This window comes from Capsicum annuum, chromosome 10 (assembly GCF_002878395.1).
Source record: "Capsicum annuum cultivar UCD-10X-F1 chromosome 10, UCD10Xv1.1, whole genome shotgun sequence".
In the NCBI taxonomy this organism is placed as follows: domain Eukaryota; kingdom Viridiplantae; phylum Streptophyta; class Magnoliopsida; order Solanales; family Solanaceae; genus Capsicum; species Capsicum annuum.
Window position 1 is genome coordinate 216,793,993 of NC_061120.1, and position 23,266 is coordinate 216,817,258.

The 23,266-nt window shown below is 30.3% G+C and overlaps 1 protein-coding gene and 1 pseudogene across 1 annotated transcript; one reads left to right on the forward strand and one right to left on the reverse strand.

Moving 5' to 3' along the window:
* Window positions 1-5,853: 5,853 nt before the first annotated feature.
* On the forward strand, window positions 5,854-10,218 carry LOC107843776 (miraculin). The gene is made up of 2 exons (XM_016688166.2): window positions 5,854-6,735; window positions 9,906-10,218. Exons 1-2 carry the CDS (start codon window positions 6,218-6,220, stop codon window positions 10,063-10,065), a joined length of 678 nt encoding a protein of 225 aa, XP_016543652.2. The 5' UTR covers window positions 5,854-6,217; the 3' UTR covers window positions 10,066-10,218.
* Window positions 10,219-22,526: 12,308 nt separating this feature from the next.
* LOC124888399 lies at window positions 22,527-22,666 on the reverse strand (annotated as a pseudogene).
* Between the last annotated feature and the right edge of the window lie 600 nt (window positions 22,667-23,266).

Sequence of the window (23,266 nt, forward strand, 5' to 3'; positions counted from 1 at the left end):
ATATATATATATATATAAGCATGTGTTTTAAGGTTGATGATTGAATTAAGAGCATGACTCATGAAAAAGCCCTCTCTTGTTATGATTTTCCTTTACTTATGATATGCTAGGAATTGTTTTGAATGCATCTTGAAAAGCATGATATGAAATGTCTTGAGTAATGTTATATTTGGATTATGATTTTGATTTCAAAAGAGAGGGTTGTTTATGTTGATGAATGTTGAACATAATCATATAATGAAAAGAGTTGCATGGTTTGTTAAAGATTACATGACCACCACATTGTTATTGAAAGAATGATAATCCTTGCATAGTTTTGACTTATGCTTTTGGAACATAAAATCTCTTACACTATTGCATGTTTGGGTGGTCTGAATTGAGTTTTTGATGAAAGAATCATGCATGATGCATTATAGCTCAGAAATAGGACTTGCAAGTCTTAGTGTGACAGCACCAACTCAGATATAGCCATGGTAATTCAGAACAGAATAGAATACATGTTTGAAATCAGATTCAGATTTTGAAACTAGAATGATGCATGTTTCAGAACAGACTAAAATTGGGCATAAAGAGAGCTTAGGTGGTTCCCCGAAGAAGGCACGAGTTCACACAACTCATTTCTCAAAACCGTGATTTACCAACCCGGGTATATTATTATATGTTGGCCAAGTTTCCTGTGGCGTATCAGACTCAGACACTCCAACCCTTGTGGCACACTTGGGTTGGGGGCTTCCACTCCGAGTCAATGGCGGATTTCATATAGCCCGTGGAATATCAGACTTGTAGGGGAGTGCCACCTAACTCAGAAGTAATACAAAGATCAGAAACTGCAATGACAGAAAGGTTTTATGTTTTAAAAAATGCCCATGTGTTTAGAAATTATATCTTTCATGATGTTTATGACTAGCACTCCACTATTTTATTTATATAAAAGCTTCATTTTGGATTGCTCTGCGTACTAGTACAATTTTATTGACCCCCTACCTCCAAGGTCTAAAGCTCAGTTCAGAAGCCCTGTTAAGCCGTAGAGTTTTTAGACAGCAGTGATGTGTGCAATTGGTGAGCCTTCTTTATTCCAGAAGGTCTATGTCTTTCAGATTATGTTATTTATTTTGGTTTAGGTCCACTGGGGGCCTTGTCCCAGTTTCACACAGTTGTTATTTTCAGATGTAGTAGAGATTTCGCAGAATGGTTCAGACATTGTTTAGTTGTTGTTGGGCTTTACTTCACATTATAAATTGAGTTCTGACTTATGACAATGATTCCGTTTCAGTATGTATTTTCCGCACTTCCTATTTGATATGAATGGTGTGTATGATTACAAGTTAGAACGGCTCTCGGGCCTTCATGGTTCGGGATGTCCGTCACGGCCAGGGCCCCGGTTTAGGTCGGGACATGTTGCGATCGCAACACTCCATTTGTGCAGTCACACTACCTCTGCACATGAAGTGCAATCGCGGCCCCACACCAGATGGCATCTGAAGTTGAAACTTGGAAAATTTCCAAGTTTCCACTTAGGTCTCGGGATTCATTCGGAATTCGATATATGCAAATGAATTATGTAATCAGACTAAATTCGATATTTCGGAGACAGTGGCAGAACTGAATTTTCCATCAGAGCCCAAATTTAAAATTTTTCAACTTTCCAACCAACAGGTCAAAATGAGCTCGGGTGCATCGGAACCGAATCAAGGATCTACCTAGCCTAAAATCAATATTTCAGAGCTGTTGGCGCAGTCAAAATTTGCATCCGAGATTATTTTACTGAAGTTTTAGTCCGGTGGCTATTTGAAACCAGCGAAGACTTTTTAATAAGGAATTGGCTCTAAAAAACAAACGAACCGCCCAATAGCTGAACTGTCAACTCCAGCAAGTCATAAATGACTTGGAGCGGCTACGGAGAAACTCCAACGACGAAAATAAGTGAAAATATGAAAAATGACCTGAAAGGTCATTACAGATTTTGACTGCTCTTCATCGATAATGAAGGATCTCAATAAAATGACTGTATCGATGAGGCGCATCTTTCATTGAACAAAGCACGAGGTCGACTGATGAATTATTTTGAAGTACATTCGGTTTATTTTTAGAAAGGACGTTACAAAAATTATAGTATAATATTTAGCAAATAGCAAGATATTTGTCCAATCCTATCCTTTTGTGTTAAAAATAAATGTGTTGAAAAAATTGTTATGAAAAATGAAAATAAGAGAGGTAAGTGAAAAACTCTGATAAAAGTTAGTATTATAAAGTCTAACCCGAGGGAAGCTTATAAAACCATCCCTATGGCTTTTAATTGTCTTATTTACTTTAGTATGAAGTGTCTGGCTTAGTTATTTTGACACGTAAATCGATGTTACCCAAAAGAATTAAAAAAATAAATGTAAAAAGGATCAAAGGTATTTTTGAATTATTTAAAATTTATCCTTTTTTCAATTGAAATTTGGACTTTGGACACTTTAATTAATTGGACAGCGAAAAAATAACATTCATCATTATGCTTTTGGCTAAAAAAATATAATGGTTATTATGCTTTTTGCTCAAAAATATAATCGCCATCATGTTTTTGATTAAAAAATTATCATTTAATTAACAAAATAGCTCAAAAATATCCGTATATTAATGCTTGTTTCAAAACCAAAAAAATGAGGCAATTTTCTATTAAATTATTTAAAATAAAACAACTTCGCCCTCCATTAAATATTTGGGGCAAGTGCTTAAAGTACGGTGCTTGCCTTATTAAGATTCAAGTAAAACCTTACATTAGAGATTATAAAATTATTTTAACTATTGTGGATATATATTATATACAATGCTAATATTATTTTTATATAAAATTTAATTATGTCAACTAATAGAGTAGATTTCATTTTTTTTTTCTAGTAATTCTGGACTATTTTTAAGGCCCTTTCCCAAAATATAAAGTGAAGACAAGATAGGATAACATCAAACAACATAAAAAATCCTCGACAATCATGACAGTGCTTTCATTTTCGTCCTTCACCGCACCTTTATTATTGGGACAAGTGCTTTTGAATTATCTTAAAATTACATAAATACTCAAATTAACTATTAGTTATTACTATACATAATATTTCTATATTGAAAAGTAATTATAAAAAATTTATATTAATTATACAAAATCTCTTCATTTTATTGTTTCTTTCTCTTCCGTCTTATACATTTTAAACATCAATTTTTTACTTTAACTTTGTGCTCCTTACTATATGCGTAAAATCAAGCTTTAAGTGATTTGAGGATTTTAAAATTTTCTATTATCATGCATTAACTTAACAAAGTGATTAACTTGAACACCTTCTTCATTAACTGAACAAAGTTTAATTTGGTAACGAGGGTTTTGCCGACGTTCTTGACTTCAAAAATCGACGGTGGATGTCATACCAATCCTTCTTTGCATAGGAATCCACCATTTACACACAAATACACATAAGTAAACCGCATATTACACACAAAAAGGAACAAGAATTAAGGTGTTAGAATGCTAAACTTACCCCTTCTTCTTTCCTCCCTTCTTTCCCTTGGAAATCCTCTTGTTCTTTTTGTGTGTAATATGCGGTTTACTTACACAAATCCACATAAGTAAACCGAATGCCTCAACAATATAGCGATGTTCATATTGATGTTGACAGACGGAAGAAAATAGATGTTTCCAAAATTTTCAATTTGAATTTCAAATCGCAATTACAAGAAAAAAAAATTGCAATCCAAGAACAAAAATTGTGGTGATGTTTCAAGATATTTTCAACTTGAATTACGGTTATTATTTTTAAGCCTTCACAAAATCAGTACATTAATTACTGCCGTTAATTATGTGAGAGAATAATTTATTTTCTTAATTTTAAACAAAATGATTTACCTCATACATTGTACTAGTGTATAAGGTACAGAGACATATATATATATTCTTTTAAATTTGAGAGAGAGAAATTAAATTTGAGATCCTAAAATTATTTAAATTAATGATGGGATTTGTGTTGTTTATACTTGAATTATTACGCTTCAAATAATTCCCAAACAATCATGATAATGTTTCATTGTCAGCCTTCACCTGGCCTATAGTGATGGGCTTTACTCTAGGTCCCCTACACATTATTGATGTGCATTGAACACATGCTAGTTTTTCTGTCCATAACTTTCCTGTCAATACATTTCTACCGCTAATTTGTGGTTTCCTCCTCTAGCCATACTATTTCATCTCGAAACAAAAAGTGATATTGTTTTATATATGAGATATTAAATTTTAATATTGAGTTGGTTGGTGGAAATAATTAGCACTATATTTTTCATGAAAAATGCAACGCTAATAATTCATTTTGTCAAAATTTATGTGACGCTATTTAATTTGATACTAAATTTAAAAAAGAAAGAAATTTTTTTAGAATTTGAGGTCCAAAACACTCATTGACCATTTATATGGTTTTAAATCGTTTCATGGATAAAAGATAAACTTTAAAATTAAATTATTTTCAATTAAAAAAAGATGAGAGCTTTTTTAAATATGGGCATGTAAAGTACTTGTTTAAGTTGAATAGCTGTGATGTACGAAAAAAATGGTGTATATTTGGGAATCATACACAACACAAGCAAGATCTAGGATCGTAGTGTATAAGAATAATGCAAAATATGGTGTATTAGTAGTGTTTGTATTAATAATACTTGTGTTGGTTATTCTTGCATTAGTTATGCTCGTAGTTTTCTTATGCAGTGTTTGGTTCGATGTATTAAAAAAAACATGAATTACATAATTTCTAAAAGAATTTTTTTTCTTTTTACATAATATTCTCAATATATATGTTGAAAAGGATGCGGAAATTTTTTTGAGGGGTAATAGGGTTTTTAAGTATGTTAATGCATGCATTAGATTCATTAATGTCATGGATTTTAAGATATTAGTAATACACACCTTAATACACTATAGAATGTATAACTAATGTTCGCAGTAGTTATACATAGAGTAAAAGAATATACCAAACAAGATATTATTAATACACATTAAACTAATGTATGCATTAACACTTCAATACACTCTACCAAACGAATCCTGTACAACGCCGATGAGCACAAAAAGTCTGAGGGGTCCTTCGGCTCAATGATAAGTTGTAGATTGAGATTAAAATGTGATAATTATAATATGAAGATTATATACTAACAAAATATTTGATAAACTTTTTGTTGATGTTTACTGAATTAAAAATGAGTGTTTGTTTTTACAATAGCTATATAAACTTGGATAATTCTTATCTCAAATCTTTACTTGATCTTAAAGAAAGTTGGAAGAAATATGGTAAAGAAGGGATTTTTTTACATTTGTTTATTTTCTTTCATGAATGGCTGTCTGAAATAGGATCTCAATATTGAATGAGATACAAAATAAAATTAACACTATCAAACGAAAATATCTTAATAAAAAATAAAGTAAAATAATATCATATTTTATGTCAAACTTGAACGAAGTCTCCAACCAGTTTGTCAATCATCACAATCAAGCTTACAACACTCCTCAATCGACCTAAATAATACTTCCTTCGTTTCGGGAAAGTGAATTGTTGGGGTATTTATTGATATTTCAAAATAAGTGAATCATTGAATTTTTTTTCAAATTTACCCTTACGATTTGATAATCAATTAACTTTTTAAAAAGTATTACAAAATCAACTTTTTCTTTTTATGGGATAAAAATGAAAAGTTGTGTTAAATTTATGTCTTTAATACTTTTTTCCTATTATGTGTGTCAAAATTCAATAATTTATTTATTATGAAACGAAAGGAGTACGTGTTTGGGTAGGTGAATAGAAATTAAAAGATTTAGAAAAAATTGACGTCAATTTCATGTACATTACTTCATTTTGAGTATTCCTTCACTTATTACTAGTATTTATTATTATGTCTCGTTATTTTCTAGTTTATGCGACACATACATTATGTTTTATTTATTCTAAAAGATTTAATTCTTAATGAGATTATTTTTAATCTCATGATAAATGTGTTTAGCTTATTTTAAATTATAAATTTCGAAGTCTTTTATTTATTCTAAATTTCGTATTAATTGAATCAAGCCTCATAATAAAAACAGGAATGGAAGAGTACTAGTAGGTTTGTAATTAATTCTGGATGGTGGGTCTATAAATTGGAGTTGGACAATGCCTCAATTGCACCATCAAAGAGTAGAGAGTTGAGAGTGGAAGCTAAGTTTGAAATGAAGAGTAGCCTTGTCCTATTTCTTTCAATTGCACTGTTTCTTCCCTTAGCCTTATCATCTACTTTTTCTTCAGATCTCCTCCTTCCCTCTGAACAATATTCCAGCAGTAACGCATATCCTTCAATACTTGACACTGATGGAAATCCAATCAGAGCAGGTGTCAAATACTTTGTGCTACCATCTATTAGGGGCATGGGAGGTGGCCTTAGTGTGTCTAGAGTTGTTGACAAAAGTTTGAAAGTTTGCCCACAGGACGTTGTCCAAATCCCCAATGAAGTTAGCCATGGCCATCCTGTGGAATTCTTTCCTGCATACCCAGGAAAAACTGGTCAAGTCATTCTAGTTAACAATCCCATAAATGTTAAGTTCAACTCCAGTGAGACATCACCCTGTGCCAATTTTACTGTGTGGAAGATGGACAAGAAGTATAAATATGTCGTAGCTCGGGGTACACTAGGTGCTTTAAACAAGATAAGGAACTGGTTCAGGATTGTGCCATATGGAAAACACTACAGGTATCTATTCTCTATTTCTATCCATTTATATTACTTATATTAATAATAAAGTAAATTAACTTGATGTCGTATATGAGGTTTATTTAAATTTTTTTCACAAATATTTTGTTCTATAACTTTTAAGTAGTTGTTATAATCATGATTTTATTATATTACTTTTAATTGATTTTTATCGTCATATAAGCATTAATAATAAATAATATTTTATAAAAAAAAAAGATAAAATACACACAAAATAATATGTCAGCATAAAACATTTGATTGCCAATCAAAATTATATTAGTGTCATAGAAATTACAATGGAACAAAGGAAGGCATAAAGTAAGAAATATAATATTTAAAAATAAGAAGACACGTAAACTTTACTGGGATGGAGAGAGTATTAATAGCTTATTAAAAAATTATGCTAAAAGTATTATAAATCAGATAATTAACAACTTAAAAAATATAAAAGAAATAAAATATTCGATTAACTCTCAAAATTTTATCAGTTTTACTTAAATTGAAATAAAAGAAAAAGTATTATAAATACAATAATTACAAATATAAATTATTTTAATGATTGATTATCTAAATAATATTTGTGTCACATAAATTGAGATAAAAAAACAACATATATTAAGTCCGTGCTAATACGGGGCCTTCAACGACTAATGTCTATTACTAATATATAAGTGTGAATGCTGTTGCTGAAGCAGACAGCTTGTGGACGACATGTCTGCTTCAGTTGTTTCAATCGTGATTTTACTATATCACTCATATTTAATTATTATAAGTCATTTATGTAATAGAAAATTAATAATATTTAATTAAAAAAAAGTAAAAGAGATATTTATGACATATCTGTTTCAACTGCTTCGATCGTGATTTTAATATATCATCCCTAATTAATTACTATAAGTCATTTACGTATTAGAAAATTAATAATATATAATTAAAAAAAGTAAAATAAATATTCACGACATGTCTGCTTCAGTCGTGATTTTACTATATCATCACTAATTAATTATTATAAGTCATTTATATATTATCTATTATCTATTACTAATATATAAGTGTGAATAAAGTTAATGAAGCAGACAACTTGTGAACGACATGCTTGCTTCACCTTTTTCAATCGTGATTTTACTATACCATTCCTATTTAATTATTATAAGTCATTTATGTATTAGAAAATTAATAATATTTAATTAAATAAAGTAAATGAGATATTTATAACATATCTGCTTCAACTGCTTCAATCGTGATTTTAGTATAATATTGCTAATTAATTATTATAAGTTATTTACGTATTAAAATTTAATAATATATAAAAAAATTAAAGTACAGATATTTGAGACATACATGCTTCAGTTGTGATTTTACTATGTCCTCCCTAAGTAATTATTATAAGTCATTCATATATTAGAAATTAATAATATTGAATTTTAAAAAATGTACAATAGACATCTATGACATGTCTGCTTCAGCTATTTCAGTCGTGATTTTATTATATCACCCTTAATTAATTATTATAATTCATTTGTGTATTAGAAAATTAATAGTATTTAATAAAAAAAGTAAAATGGACATTTATGACATATCTGTTTCAGTTGTTTCAACCGTAATTTTACTATATAACTCTTAATTAATTATTACAAGTCATCTAAGTATTACAAAATTAATAATATTTGATTAAAAAATGTTAAATGGACATAAAATAATAAATTAACTCTTGATATTTTAAATTAACTTGACATCTTAAATGATATCCATTTAAGATATTTCGCACCTATTTTTTTATAGAAACTTTGTTATATCACTTCTAATTAGTTATTATAAGTCATTTAAGATATATCATCTTTGCTACTTTAATCGTTATTTGCTCGACTCTAAAAATTATATCGGTGTCACTTAAATTGGAATAGAAGAAAAAATATTATAAATCAGAATAATTAAAAACTTAAATTATTTAAAACTATTTAATTTTTTATGCCACTTCATGTATAAATATATTTCTCAACACTTAATGAAAGAATTAAACTTTAGATAGTAAAATTACCGGGAAATTATAAACTACGATTAAATTCCTAAATGCACTCATATTATACATGAATATATCAATACTTAATTATGGCGATTTATTTCACTACTTTCACAGTAATTTTTAAAAATTTAATTTTAGCATGTTGGGCTCGTGTTGATCGCCACTAATATATGTAGATGTAGAAATGACAATGGGGCGGTGCGGGTGCGGGTGCGGGTGCGGGTGCGGGGCGGAACATGTTTTAGGCTATGCGGGGTGGGGCGGGTTTTAGACTATGTGGGTGTGAGGCGGGTGTGGCGCGGGTTTAAATAAGTTTTATTTTAAATGATGCGGGGTGGGTTGGTGCGGATTTAAACTAAAAAGAAAGGCTAAAAATTAGTATTATTCTCATGAATCTACCTAAAATTATATGTATTCTTCACTTAAAATTTTATGATACTAAAAACGACATGTATAGCACTACAAATAAATTATTTTATAACTTTTTAAATTTCTTTATTCATCTTAATGAAAATTTGATATTTGATCATTACTTCTACACGTGATGATAATTTCTTAGTGAAAAGTGATATGATAAAAATTGGTTGTTACTATTCCCTAGTATTGAAAATATTATGATTTTCAGTGGGGTTAAAAAAATTTCAAAAAAGAGAGAAACAAAAACGTAGGGCAGTGTGGTGCGGGTATGTGCGAGTATGAGTGTGGGGCGGATTTATGCCAGTCTAAAGGTGGTGCAGGGCTATTTTAAAATTCGTGAATTTTGTAAAAACCAACACCGCACTGCACCATTGCCACCCCTATGTAGAAGCGGATGTAACTGAAGCTAAATACTCCATTTCAATTTCTTTGTCTTACTTTTTCTTTTGGTCTTAATTTAAGAATGGCTCTTTCCTTTTGTGGTAACTCTTTAATTCTAACGTCTCAGTACTTTACATGTTTAAAATTACAAGATTAAAGAACATTTTTGGTATATCCTAGATATTTTAGTTTTAAAAAACAAGATTCAAACGTACGTTCTTATTTTTTTCACAAATTGAAACAGTGGCCGTAGTATTACTTTTATCCATTTGGTTAAATAATTCAAAAAATTTAGTAAGTGTTACTATAAATTAAACTCATTTGGGAAATTGGTCTCTATCTGCAGGTTTGTCTACTGTCCTACACTGTGTATTCCTTGCAAGATTAAGTGTGCTGACTTGTTCATTTCTTATGAGGAGCAAGGTAATGTTGACTTTAGACGTTTAGCTGCCTCAGGCAATGAATTGCCATTTTCTGTTATGTTCAAGAAGGCAGATTTAGAGTGAACATGTTGCTCTTATTAATTGTTGTACTAAGTCTTTTCTTCCCTCCTATTGTTGTATTAAGTGTACTAGTTAAAAAGAAAACCTATGTCTATCATCATCATGGCTGGGTACGTACGTCGCAATAATAAAGATCAAAGTCCTTTTGGATTGTTATATTCTTGAGAAAGTCCTATTACCCACGAAGCTAGTTCCAACCACAATAAGTAATACCACTCTTAACCTATTTTCAGAGCAAGTGCAGTCACGAATGAGAAGGTGCGTGAATGAGTTAAAATTCATCTTCAAGCCAATATAAAATTGTCATGTGGAATTAGCAATTTGTCTTCTCCAAACAACTTATCTTCTCCAAACATGAAAAAATACAAAAGAAATTTACAGAGTTCTCTTCCATCAATATAAAAAAAAGAAAAAGAAAAAGAAAAAAGTGGGGTCTCTACTCCATCCATTCACTAATAAAAACTCCATTCATGACAACAAATTTCTTACTTTTCAATTTCATATTTCATCTCCCATCAAATATCAAAATTTAATTCTTTTTTTCTAATTTTGTATTAATTTTAGATTATAAAAAATTATTTAAATAATTCTGAAATCAACAGGATTAGAGTACTCATAAATGCCTCTCTAAATGAAAATCATAATCTAAAATTAATACAGATATCTAGATTACAAAAGTATAAAAATAAATTAAAACGAATGACTCTTTATACAGCATAATGAGTTACTATACTTGTTTTCTAGATGAAAAAACTTTAATCACTATTTTAAAAGTGATAAATTTAAACAAAGATCTACAGGAGAAAATCCTTGATAAGATTATAGAAGCGCTCGTTCAAGAACAATGGTCTATTCATAATTATTCTCATATAGATTAGCTGAAGATGACTATTGACCATATTCTGATGATAATGATTATTGACCCTATGAATATGACTGATTAATTGCTGTCAAATTAATCCGCACATTTACCCTGTTTGCGAACAACACCATTTTATTGAAGATATATACACATGTATACGCACCATTCAATGTATATATACTACTACTAATAAAATATACTACAATATATATATAGCTATATACTAATTTATAAAATATATACATATGTATACGTTAAATATACACATCTATAGAAGATATATACACATGTATATGCACCATTCAATATATATATACTACTACTAATAAAATACACTACAATATATATAACAATCAGCAGAATCAACAAATGAAACGCAAAATTGGTTAAAAGCTAGTGTAATAGGAATTCTATATTTATAACAAGTTTTTAAAAAATCATACGTAGAATTCCATCTAATATCAATTTCCTCAGGCTGATATCAATATTGGTGCAAGTCCATTTTCTTGACATTTAACTTTAAATTCTCTAATTGTTGATCTACAATTATTTTCTTGAATAAAACCAACAACAAGATGAGTTTTTTCAATATAAAGCTAAAAATACTCAAGATCATCTTTTACAATTAAATTATATATATGACATGCATATTTAATATGAAAAATTTCAGGCAACGGCGGAGATAGCGTAGATTTTAATTTTTTTATAGCAGTGTTATTGTTAGAAGCATTATCAAAAGCAATACATAAAATTTTATTTACGATACCATAATATCCGGCAACTTTAACAATAGAATCAACAATGAAATCTCCAGTATGTTTACGATCTTCATCATATAAAAAAGTAAGAATATGTTTTTGTATCACAAAATTACTATCCATCAAGTGACAAGTAACGGTTAAATAATCATTTTTATTTACAGCACGATCAAGATCAGAAGTTAAGGACAATCTACATTGAATATTTTTTAACAATGTTGATAAATAAAAATAATATTGTGAATGAAGTCTAAAAATATCGGACCGACAAGTACTTCTAGGAATACCGTTAAACATAGAATTATAAATTGCTTGTATATAATGAATAAAGGCATCAGAAGAAGGAAAATTAATAGGCAAACAACCCACAACTATCATTTTAGCTATTTCTTCCCGGTCCCTCAATTTATTATACTTCTTCGTTACCTGACCGGTTGCTGGGTCCATTCTAGTTTGCGTTGGCTCACCAACATCCCCACCACCTCATGCAATATTTAACTCTCTTTCGTGAGCTTCACCTATATGTCTCATTAACGTACCCATACCCCTTGGCTTGCCTCCACTTCTATGCTTATATATTTGTTGACAAATATTGCATTGCACCTCAGTATCTGATATACGTTCAAAAAATTGTCATGCAACACTAGTTGTTTTATGAGGTCTTGTGGCACGGGGAGGACGGGGAGAGAGATTAACCGATTCAGATCTAACGTTAGCATTTCCTACTGCGGGTGTCTCACCAATATTTTCATTATCTTCGTCTAAATTAACCGCATCAACTTCATTTTTTTCTTCTATACCGTAATTTTCCTGAGCTTCTACATAATCCATATCGCGAGCACCTACACCTATTTCTTCCTCAAAAGGTGTACCAAGCGGTACCGGAGGCGAAGGCACATGGGTATATCTACTACTTGAACTACCTCTACCGCTAGTAATTCATTTTTTACTACCACTACCGCTTTCGGGACAAAAGATTTTAACACCTTTAGTAGCGAGGCTTCTTAATTTATCCATAGTATAAATTAAATTAACTAAAAAAATTCAAAATACACAAATATAATAAAATTAAATATTAAACAATTAATACAATAAATAAAAATTAAACATAAGAGGTGGAACGACAATACCAAATTTTAAAAGTATCCGAAGGTTGCGACTTTAGAAACTTCTGTTCGTACTTTGTAAACGCAAAATTAAAAAATTAAAGTGAACACTTTAAGAAATTAAATATATTGAATATTTGAGAATTGAGATTTGAGAGAGTGAAAAATTGTGTGAAAAATGATTTGAAGATGTAAGGTATTTATAGAATTTATTTTGGGATTAAAAAATAATTTTTAAAGTAATTTTTTTTTTTTAAGAAATGGGCCCAAACTAGTCGTTTGAACCCGTTGGGCCAACGGCTAGTTTGGCCCAAACCCCCCGCCTGGATCGGGCTTGGTTCGGGCCGGATTAATCGGGCCCAAATTAAAAATAACCGGCCCGGGACCTAGAACCCTAAGGTCCTAGGGCTTATCGGGCCGGGTCAAATTGGGCCCGATCCTTTAATTGGACCGGATCAGCCCGGCCTACTTGACAGGCTTAGTTCGATTTCATAAGCCACCAGAACATAATAGTATAGGAGAGTGAAATGGGTTAATGGTAAGGGATCGGAGTTTTATCTGACCGGATAAAAAAAATACTAGTAAATTATTTAATTAGAGAGTGAGATGACTTCTGTAAGGCTGAGAACACAACTAGTGTAAAAGTGTGTACTTATTGCGATTCAGACTAGTTTCGTGGAGAAATAAGACCCTCACAAGCTTTAGATGTCTTTTTAAAAATTCAGAACAACTTTAATGATGTGTTTTTTTTTTTCTCTTTTCTTAAAATCAAATAAGTAAGAAAAACAATAGTAATGACTTGAAACAAAACTGAGGACTTTATTATTTCTCACGCATACAATCTTTTCTGGCCTCACATTACGTTTCGTTACTACAATAATTTTCTTTTTAGCATAATAAGTTTCTTAGATTTAGACTAAATTTATTTTTTTTTAAAAAAAAAAATGTTGGATAGAGTAATTTATTGAGAAATTTAAGTTATATTAAATTTTAAATATGCAGATTTTATTTCTTCAAATTGGCTATTTAAAGCCCCAATACTTGCTAAAACAACTAAGAGATATTTTAATTATTTTTAATATTTTTTATTGCTCTACCATCTGAAAAGATGAATAGTGATATCAGAGTCTCATTAATCTTACGAGACATGTGAATCCTTTCTTATAGCCTCTATTAATCTTGAAATTGTGAGTTCACTAAAGAAAATTTTTAATTGATTTTAACCAAATCTATTTTCAACCAATTTTTAGCTCATGACTTTTTATTTATACACGAGCGACATTTTGACTCTTTGCTTATTTTTAGCATTTAGTTATATTTAAAATTGTAACTTATTCTTATATCAATGTCTTCCTATTTTCAATCGCTTATTTCTACCTATGAAAATTATTATTCATAAAAGCATTCATACTTTTTGAATACCCCGCAGACCTTCATGAATAAACATCATTATAGTTGGTCAATATTGAAAATGAAGTCATAAAATAATTTTACAAAACATAAGACTTCTTCTTGGGAAAAGAAGTCATGCAATTACTTTCAATCAACATATCAGTTAAATTTTTAATGGAAAATACTTGAAGCATGCGATAAAAAAAGGCACGAAGGTTGAGTTTAAGAAGAAGTCATGTTACATAGAAGGCACCAGGCACGAAAGAAGAAGAAGTCATGTTACATAGAAGGCACCAAGCACGAAAGAAGAAGAAGAAGAATTCATGTTACATAGAAGGCACCAGGCACGAAAGAAGAAGAAGAAGTCATGTTACATGGAAGGCAAGTTCAAAAGAATTCCGCACCCACCACCAGGGCAAAAATTGAGAAGAAACAATTCTTTAAACAGAAAAGGATCAAAAATATCAGTAGTCGAACTATAGTAAAAGATCTAAAAATATCTTGCATGCATCCACCTATTTTGTTATAGATATGAGATAACCCTTCATTCACCTTTTTGGCTTACTTATATCCTAACTAACAATGACTTCTTTATTTTATTTTTAAGAAATTATTTATTACGTGTAATTTTCTTATTGGTGAAATAAAAACCCCACCCTCATCAAATTTCACCATATAGATTCCTAACCTAAAGAGAACAAACAATATACTCGCTATTGTTTTTTAAAAAAATATGACCACCAACAACAAATAAAAAAGACTATTACAATAATACGAAAAATGGTTATGATGGAAGGACTATTATAACTACTGCTGCATATGCAAAAAGTGATGCAATCGAGAGAATAAGTTTGTGGAATATTGATATTTATATGTTGAGTAATTACATAAGGTTGTCCAGGTATTTCAATGTTATAGTGAATGATGTGGAGAAGATTACTGGCCGGCTTGCCTGTGTATCCTTAAGAATATAAGGATATATATTGTTTTTTATATGAATTCATGTGATCTTCTAGACATCAAATTTAAAGAGAACTCTTTTACTTGGAGGAATGAAAGAGCTGTGGAGGATTGTATTTTAAAAATCTTGATATATAGGGTATTGACGAATTAGGAATGCTAATTAGGCATGTTTGGGAATGTAGAGATGGAACGCTTAGCAAGAATAGTCTCTGATCATCATGCCCCTTTACTGCTAACCTGTGGTGGACATGCTCCACATTTTGTTAGGCCTTTAATTTTACGTTTTTGAAGTTGATCTGGACTGAAGCTGCTGTTGTTTTTATCAGATTATGAGGATTAAAGAAATCCTTTTGAAACTCACCCATCCGCTGAAAATAGAACGGTGTTCGGGCTGAATTAAAGAAAAATCTACATTTTGAGAAAGAGTATTGAAGATAGAAAGCTGGTATTCAATGGTTTACTGAGGGAGATAAAAATACAAAATTCTTTCACAGACTAGGGAATGGGAGAAGAAAAGGTTGAATATCCATAGAATTGCTAAAAAATGTAACAATTGTTTCCTTTGTTATGTATGTATAAACCTCTCGTTTAAAACTTCATATTAAAATTTCTCCCCATTTTGAAGTTATAAACTTTAGGCTAAGCTAGTTTTATAGAAAAATTCAGAAATAATTTGAGTAAATTTGATGGTGTTTAATTTAATTTCTAGTTAGCTAAGATGATGGAATCGAATTTGGGTAAGTGAAACTTCCAAAATTGATCTTAGCGTAAAAGATATTGTTTGAAATGTCATGTGTTTAAGGCGTGTTATAAAAATTGAAATTTTTAGATAAAACTGGACATTATGTTTCATCGACCATGCACGCCATTACAACGACCATCACTATAGTGGAGAAATTCTCGCTATAGCAACAGTCAAACCCGATAAATGACCCATACAGAGGCAGGGGCTGCTATAGCGATGCTATAGCGGTGAAAGTTCCAGATTTATTTAATTTCTTCCTAGAGAGTTTATTTTTATAAAACTCATTTTGGAGCAAAGAAGGTGATTTGGAGCAATTTTCACTAGATTTTCATTGTTCGACTTCGTTAAGATAAGAATTCCATCTCCGCTAATTAGTATTTAATAATTAAGCCTTAGAATTGCTAAATTATGAAGTTAGAAAAAGATTATAGAGTTGATTTTAGTTATATTCTGGTTCAAGAAAGAAAATTAAGTAATAAGTTAATGGGTCTTAACTATTAACAGTTAATTTACTCTTACATTTTGTTAATTCACTAATTTATCCATAAAATTAATAATTTCAGGCGAATTTCAGTACAAAAGCCCTAGAAAGGGAAGAGAATTATCATGAGTTTGACCTTAGAAATTGGATGTGAGTTATAATTTTTAACATGGTAGGTCATTTCATTAATTATGTATTTATATACATGTTCTAGACCAAGAGCAAACAGAAATTACATGAAAGGACAAAGCTCTGACTTCGATGAGTTGTGCAGGCTTGGTTCGATGTAGATGATGGTATTGTAATTGAATTCAATTTGTGCCATATGTGCATATTAACTGCCTTGTAGTGCGGCTTATTAATGAATGTTATTTGGTGTGGTCAATCCAAAAAATCGTATGTTATTGTATGATTTTTTCATATTTCATTGTTTATTATGGAATGTTTCGATAATTGAAATATTCTCAGGGTTTATGGCGAAACAAGATTGGTAGATACTTGTGTCTGGGGTTTTAGTACATGGATGAAATTGGTTCCATGCAAGTTATAGCTAAAGGATGGATGTATTACCTACAACATATATATACGAGGGTCGGGTGAGTTTGATAATTCCATAAGTGAATCGAGAAATATATTTACATGGTTGACAATTTGTATAATTTTTCTTGACTTGTCTTGGCTTGGCTTGGCTTGACTGAACTTGACTAGTTGATAATATGTTGACTTGTTGATTGAAATTCTAAGTTGCTTATTTGATACTTGTTGTGCTAAGTGTATGTTAGTCTGAGAATATATTAATTTATTGTACTATATTTTAGTTAAATATTCATATTTTTATCTTGAGTTGATCAAATAATCCCATCAATACACTGTTGTTGTCTTGTGTGCTGATACTATACTTGCTCTTATTTTTGTGAATGCAACGCATATTTCAGCAACTCTTATGAGATCTTACTTGTGATATCAGCGGTTGACTTTAGATTTCAGGGTGAGCGGCATATCCGAGATACCATGAGATCTTTCCTTTATGACATAGTACTTTGTGTTGGACATTATGCACTTTCTTTTAGTTTTGGGGTTGCATCCCTTTCTTGATAATCTTAGATATTTTGATACGAACTACTTTTGAGTTTTAGAGATTATTTTATTTTATTTAAATATAATATTTCCCTATTAATTGTACTTTCGATTTTTGTTTAGACTTTGATAATTATTGATGGATTAATTCTGTTATATTTTAAGATAGTGGGGAAGATGATTCTCCCACCAATTAAGTAGTGCGGGTGTCATTTACAACGGATTTGAATCGTGATAAAAATATGATGAATAGACTACGTGAAGAAAAAATAATTGTTGAGGCTATTAATTTTTTTCGAAGATCAATTTACTAGTGGTATTGCAAAGGTGGATTTAACACTGATTAATTTTATCAATCCTATTGGGATATAGTAGGAAAGGACATTACTGATATGGTGATTACTTTTTTTGAAGGGTGCATCCTCTCAAAATCAATTACTCATATTAATCTAATTTTGTTATCAAAAAAAAAAATAAAAAAATTCTGACTTGAGATCAATTAGTTTAAGTAATTTCTTGAATAAACTATTATTCAGGATTATTCATGATAGATTTGAGGAGTTTATATCTAGACTTATTTGACAGAATCAATCTAATTTTGTGAAAGGAAGAAGCATTACTCAAAATCGCATAAGAAATTATCTCTGACATTAGAAAAAGGAGTAAGGCTGTCAATGTGGTTATAAAGTTTAACATGGTAAAATTATATGACAAGGTTGACTAGAATTACTTGATGAATGTCTTGGAAGCTATGAGTTTTGACAATCTTTTGATTGAGAAGGTATTTTAATAAATGGTCAGGCTCGTGATTTTTTCACTGCTTTATTCATTTTTATTTTAGAGATATTTTTTAAATAAAGAGTGTAAGAATTTTGGAATGCCTAAATGAAGTGATAACATCAATCATCTGTTGGGTTCGAAATCGAGAGGGCGTCATGCGGAAGCTATTAGTTGCAAATTATGAGACGATAAATAAGATGACAACGAAAAAAATACTAAAAACATAATTTTATTATATGATTTTGACAATTGGCCTACATATAAAACCTAATATAAAAAACATAAAAACTAATTAGAGAGAAAATCTCCCCCTAAATAAAGACTCTTTAATGACTATAATGTGGATGCTATTGTGTTATGGTATGAGAAGGGGGTCTGACGTGTCCTCGACAACCTTAAGGTTCTTTGGTCTCTGCTTTTGCGGGCGGGAGTGCTTGGTCGCTGGGGGTTCCTTTTCCTCAACCAATTCGGTTGTGTCAGCCTTGATCTAACATTTTGTTATGAGCTGACTGGACAAAGTTGGATTGAAGGTCAGATAGATTTGAGTTCAAGTGGCACAGCCCCTTCGATCGACCATAGGGCCTATTCTACCCTTACCGAATTCATTCTACCGAAGCGTAACGTAAAAAGCTCCTTCTCATCTTGCATTTCTTTGGTTTGAAAGTTCCAGAATCTTGTCTGTGGATTTTTATAACAAAGGAAAGTGAATTCCTACATGGAGCGGCTTTGTTGTACATCATGAATCTTTCTGTTCACACACCTCTCCACATCCATCATCAGGATTTCAAAAGTAATGAAACCTGACTATTGTGTTAACCTTAACATCAGTTGATGCTAGTCTGAGAGAACCAGCAGAAAGGGGGCCAACAATCTTCTCCATCAGGGTTGTCACAGTAAAATATACCAGAGAGGGGAACTCCTAACAAAAGCACCATGAGACGGGGCTTTTATCCCAAACATCTCCTTCTGTATGAGTGGCTATCGCGCCTAACCTTTGAAATTGAGCTGCTTCTCTCTCTTGTTCCTTATCTGGTTCCTGTCAGTGGCTTAGTATGTACAAAATTTTTCCTCCAAGAAAGAGGTTTGTCAAATATGAAAAAAAAATTATATTTTACTTTAAGGAAAAGTAAAAGTATTTATGGTTATTTTATTTTCCTTATAAAAAAAAATAAAACTTAAATTTGGTAAGAAAATCGGGGCAAAAATCCTAACAAATCTCTCCTTTTTTGCTTGATTTTCTTAACTTGATCCGTCTTCTTCATGTCATATGCATAATTTTGGTTCTTCACATAATCTTTATTTATCTCTATGCTTAAAAATTGAGCCCTTTTGGGTTAAAAATATATTATCCCTTTTGGGTTAAAAATATTGGAGCTCTAAATAGAGTTAAAAGAAAGCTTTATTTTCAAAGATGTAACAACAGAATTGTTGAAAATATGATTGAAATATTTTCTCCACATGTAGTTGGACAAAATCTTCATTATCATCCAATTGATAGTAAATTGATTAGAACTGCCTTAGACTTGTCTTTAACCTCGCTTTATCAAACCATTAGATCTTTGAACCACTCTGATACCACTTGTTGGGTTCGAAATCAAGAGGACATCATGCGGAAGCTATTAATTGCAAACTATGAGACGATAAATAAGATGACAATGAAAAAAATACTAAAAACATAATTTTATTATATGATTTGACCAATTGGCCTACATATAAAACCTAATATAAAAAACATAAAAACTAATGAGTGAAAAAATCTCCCTCAAAGACTCTTTAATGACTACATTGTGGATACTATTTTGTTATGGTATGAGAAGTTATTATGTTATGGTATGAGAAGGGATGTTTTATTACCTTTGCTCCAAGAAAGGGATTTGCCAAATATGAAAAAAAAATTTATATTTTTTTTTTAAGGAAAAGTAAAAGTATTTATGGTTACTTTTATTTTCCTTATAAAAAAAATAAAACTTAAATTTGATAAGAAAATCGAGTCAAAAGTCCTAACATCATCTGGCATATGCTGATGATATTATTATTTTTTGTGCTGCTTAAAAAAGTACATTATAGTTGATGATGAAAATCCTTCATAATATGAAAGATAGTTTGGGCAAAAGGTTAACAACAAAAAGATTTTTTTGGGGGGGTTTAACAAGGCTGATCATGCTATTGTGCAGGAGGTGAAAGAGGTTACTGATTTCAGCAAAGGTAAGTTTTCTTGAATATACCTTGGACGCCCAATAGGATATGCTAAAGAAAAATTTACTTTGCTGAATTAGTAAAGAAAGAATAAACTGCAGGTAAATTAAAGGCAAATTGCTCTCTGTTGGAGGTAAAATGTCTTAATTAATAATGTTTTGCAAAGCATCTCTATGTATTTATTCCCTGCGATGATTCCTCCTAAATATGTTATTCGTGCCTTACATAGAGTTTTTGCAAGATTCTTATGAAATTTTAAGAAGAAAATGAGAAAAAACATTGGGTATTATGGTCTGAAGTTTATTTTCCTAAGAATAGAGAGGGGAGTTAATAACTCAGACTCAACTTTGATTTTTTATCTCAGAAAGTCATTCAACTTTGGACTTTTATCTCAGAAAGTCACTCAACTTTCATCTTTGCTCATAAAGTCACTCAACTTTCACATTTTTACTTAAAAAGTCACTCAACTTTCACATTTTAACTCAAAAAATCACTCAACTTTTATATTTATTTTAACTCAGAAAGTCACTCAGTTTGGATGACTTTCCGAGTAAAGATCAAAATTGAGTGTCCATTTGAGGTATTAACTTAGAGAGGGTGTCTTGATTTTGGGTCTCATTTTGACGTGGCAAATGCCTTGTTTGTCAAATTATGATGGAATTTCAGGATAAAAAAAATCATATGAAATTTTTTTGATAGGGATTAAGTACGGTAAGAGTCGCAGGCTTCAAATTGTGAAGTGGAAAGGGGATTCATAAATCTGAAAGTATATAATTCAAATTAGAGATTTTTGGATCAAGAAATAGGTGGACATACAAGAACTTGTTATGATAAGTAATCGCTTTATATTATTATGTTTTATCATTGTCTAATGTGTTGTAGAATGATTTTAAAGGCGTAAATAATCTGCTCTTACATAATAATTAATTGGAATGAACCACTATTACATCAGTTGTTACCTAATGATAAATACAATATGTCAAGGGGGAAAATGTCTTTCTTTTGTATGATTATGGTAACTAATAAAAATCTGCAAATGCTTACTATTTTTATTTAATCCTTGATTGAAAGGCATCCCTGATAACTAGTACTTTGAAGAATATATCTATCTCATTAGTTATATGTATTGATTTTCTTAAATGCAATTCAGATGGTGCTTGCAAGGGTAATCCTGACAACAACACAATAACACTTCAGCAACAGCTGGGGAGTATCATTTTTAATTTTTAAAGGTACAAAATAGTAGTGTTGTTTCGCAAGTTGAATTTGATAAGTGATGTGTATGTACATCTTACTCCTACCTTACCTTATGATGCTGGAAAAAATATTTTTCAAAGTCCCTTGAGCTCAACTAAAAGTTTATGAGTGATTCAAATATATTTTCATCCGGTTTAATTATTTTGTCTTAGCTCATTTTAATATCAACTAAGTTCGGTACTTGTTTATTTTCTGCATAAAGATTTTAGAATAATTCTCTTCTAAAGTTTTATTGTGTCTTTTAATTAGGGGTAAAATCTTGTATATCTTGTTCTATACACAGCCCACTTATGAAATTTGAATCTTTATGACTATACATCTTGGAATTTTCAGCTCCAAATCATTATAAAGGCCAGATTATAAGTAGAAACTAATTTTTTTTAGATAATATAAGTACAGTACACTGTGTTTATGTTTATGTTTATTTTGCAAACAATAAATCCCAATAATTTGGAGCCTAATTACATAAAATTTCGATATTTTACATAATTACTGAAAATTTTAATTTTAGGTCTGTCGAGATATATAATTAACTTCCGATATATCCAACGAAGATACAATTTTTCCTTTGTAAAAATACAGAATTAACTCCCAGTATATTTTTTTTTATTTTGAATTTGTCGAGATACATAATTAACTCTCGATATATCCAATAAAGATAAATAATTAGTTGAGATTTTTATAATTATTTTGTAAAGATGATTTATGTAAATATAATAATTTAAGGTATATGTTTACTAGTATTATTTTTCCTTATTTTGTCTCACGGGAAGAGAAACTAAATTGATTCTGGGCGATACTTAAACACCAATTTGGATGGGCCTATAATGTTTTGGACTTGAATTAGGTAGGTGCCGTGCGAACGCAAACCCCCGCTATCACAAATTATGGTGTAGGTTCAATCACTTGGACCGATCTTAGGAGGCACTCCTCCAAAGTGCAATAGAGGTCACCGACCTTTAACGGATTGTTAAAAAATTTTAATATTTAATGAATTGTTATCTTTGATTCTCATTTTACATTTCCTAAAGAATATAGTATTTCTTCTACTTGTGCTTCGCGCGATTTTTAATCACATTAATAACTTTAAATTTATCACATATAGAATAAACAAAAAATTTGAGGTTCATTCATGTGATAACTATATTTTATATATAATTTATTAAATTATTAGATATAGATATTAAATGAATATTATTTTTTATTGACATATATTAAAAAGAGACAAAAGAAAGAGAGTAGGTATAAGTGAAGAGTCAATCCCACTTTATCCCATAACATTTAAGAGTTTGAAATGATATCCCCTTCGCATAGAATATGTTCTTGATGTGACTTCCACGTTTGAAAACACAATCGAGATATATTTTTGAAGATGTAATAATAATTTAAGCTTTAGACTTTGTATTTGTCCGCAAATTTTAATGTACTTATATTTTTTCAATTCAATTCTAAGAAGGTTACTAAATGAATGAAGGAAATTTGTCTATCTCTTAACAAAAGATGATGATGATGTCTATCTCTTATTTTGATTTTCTTAAAAAAAAATGGATTCAAATATCTTATAACATACATACATATATATATATA

What these genes read in the sequence shown, in the direction of transcription:
- LOC107843776 (XM_016688166.2), top strand. Translation starts at nt 6,218, where the DNA reads ATGAAGAGTAGCCTTGTCCTATTTCTTTCAATTGCACTGTTTCTTCCC. An exon ending in CCATATGGAAAACACTACAG is followed by an intron (nt 6,736 to 9,905) that starts GTATCTATTCTC and finishes CTCTATCTGCAG; the next exon opens with GTTTGTCTACTGTCCTACAC.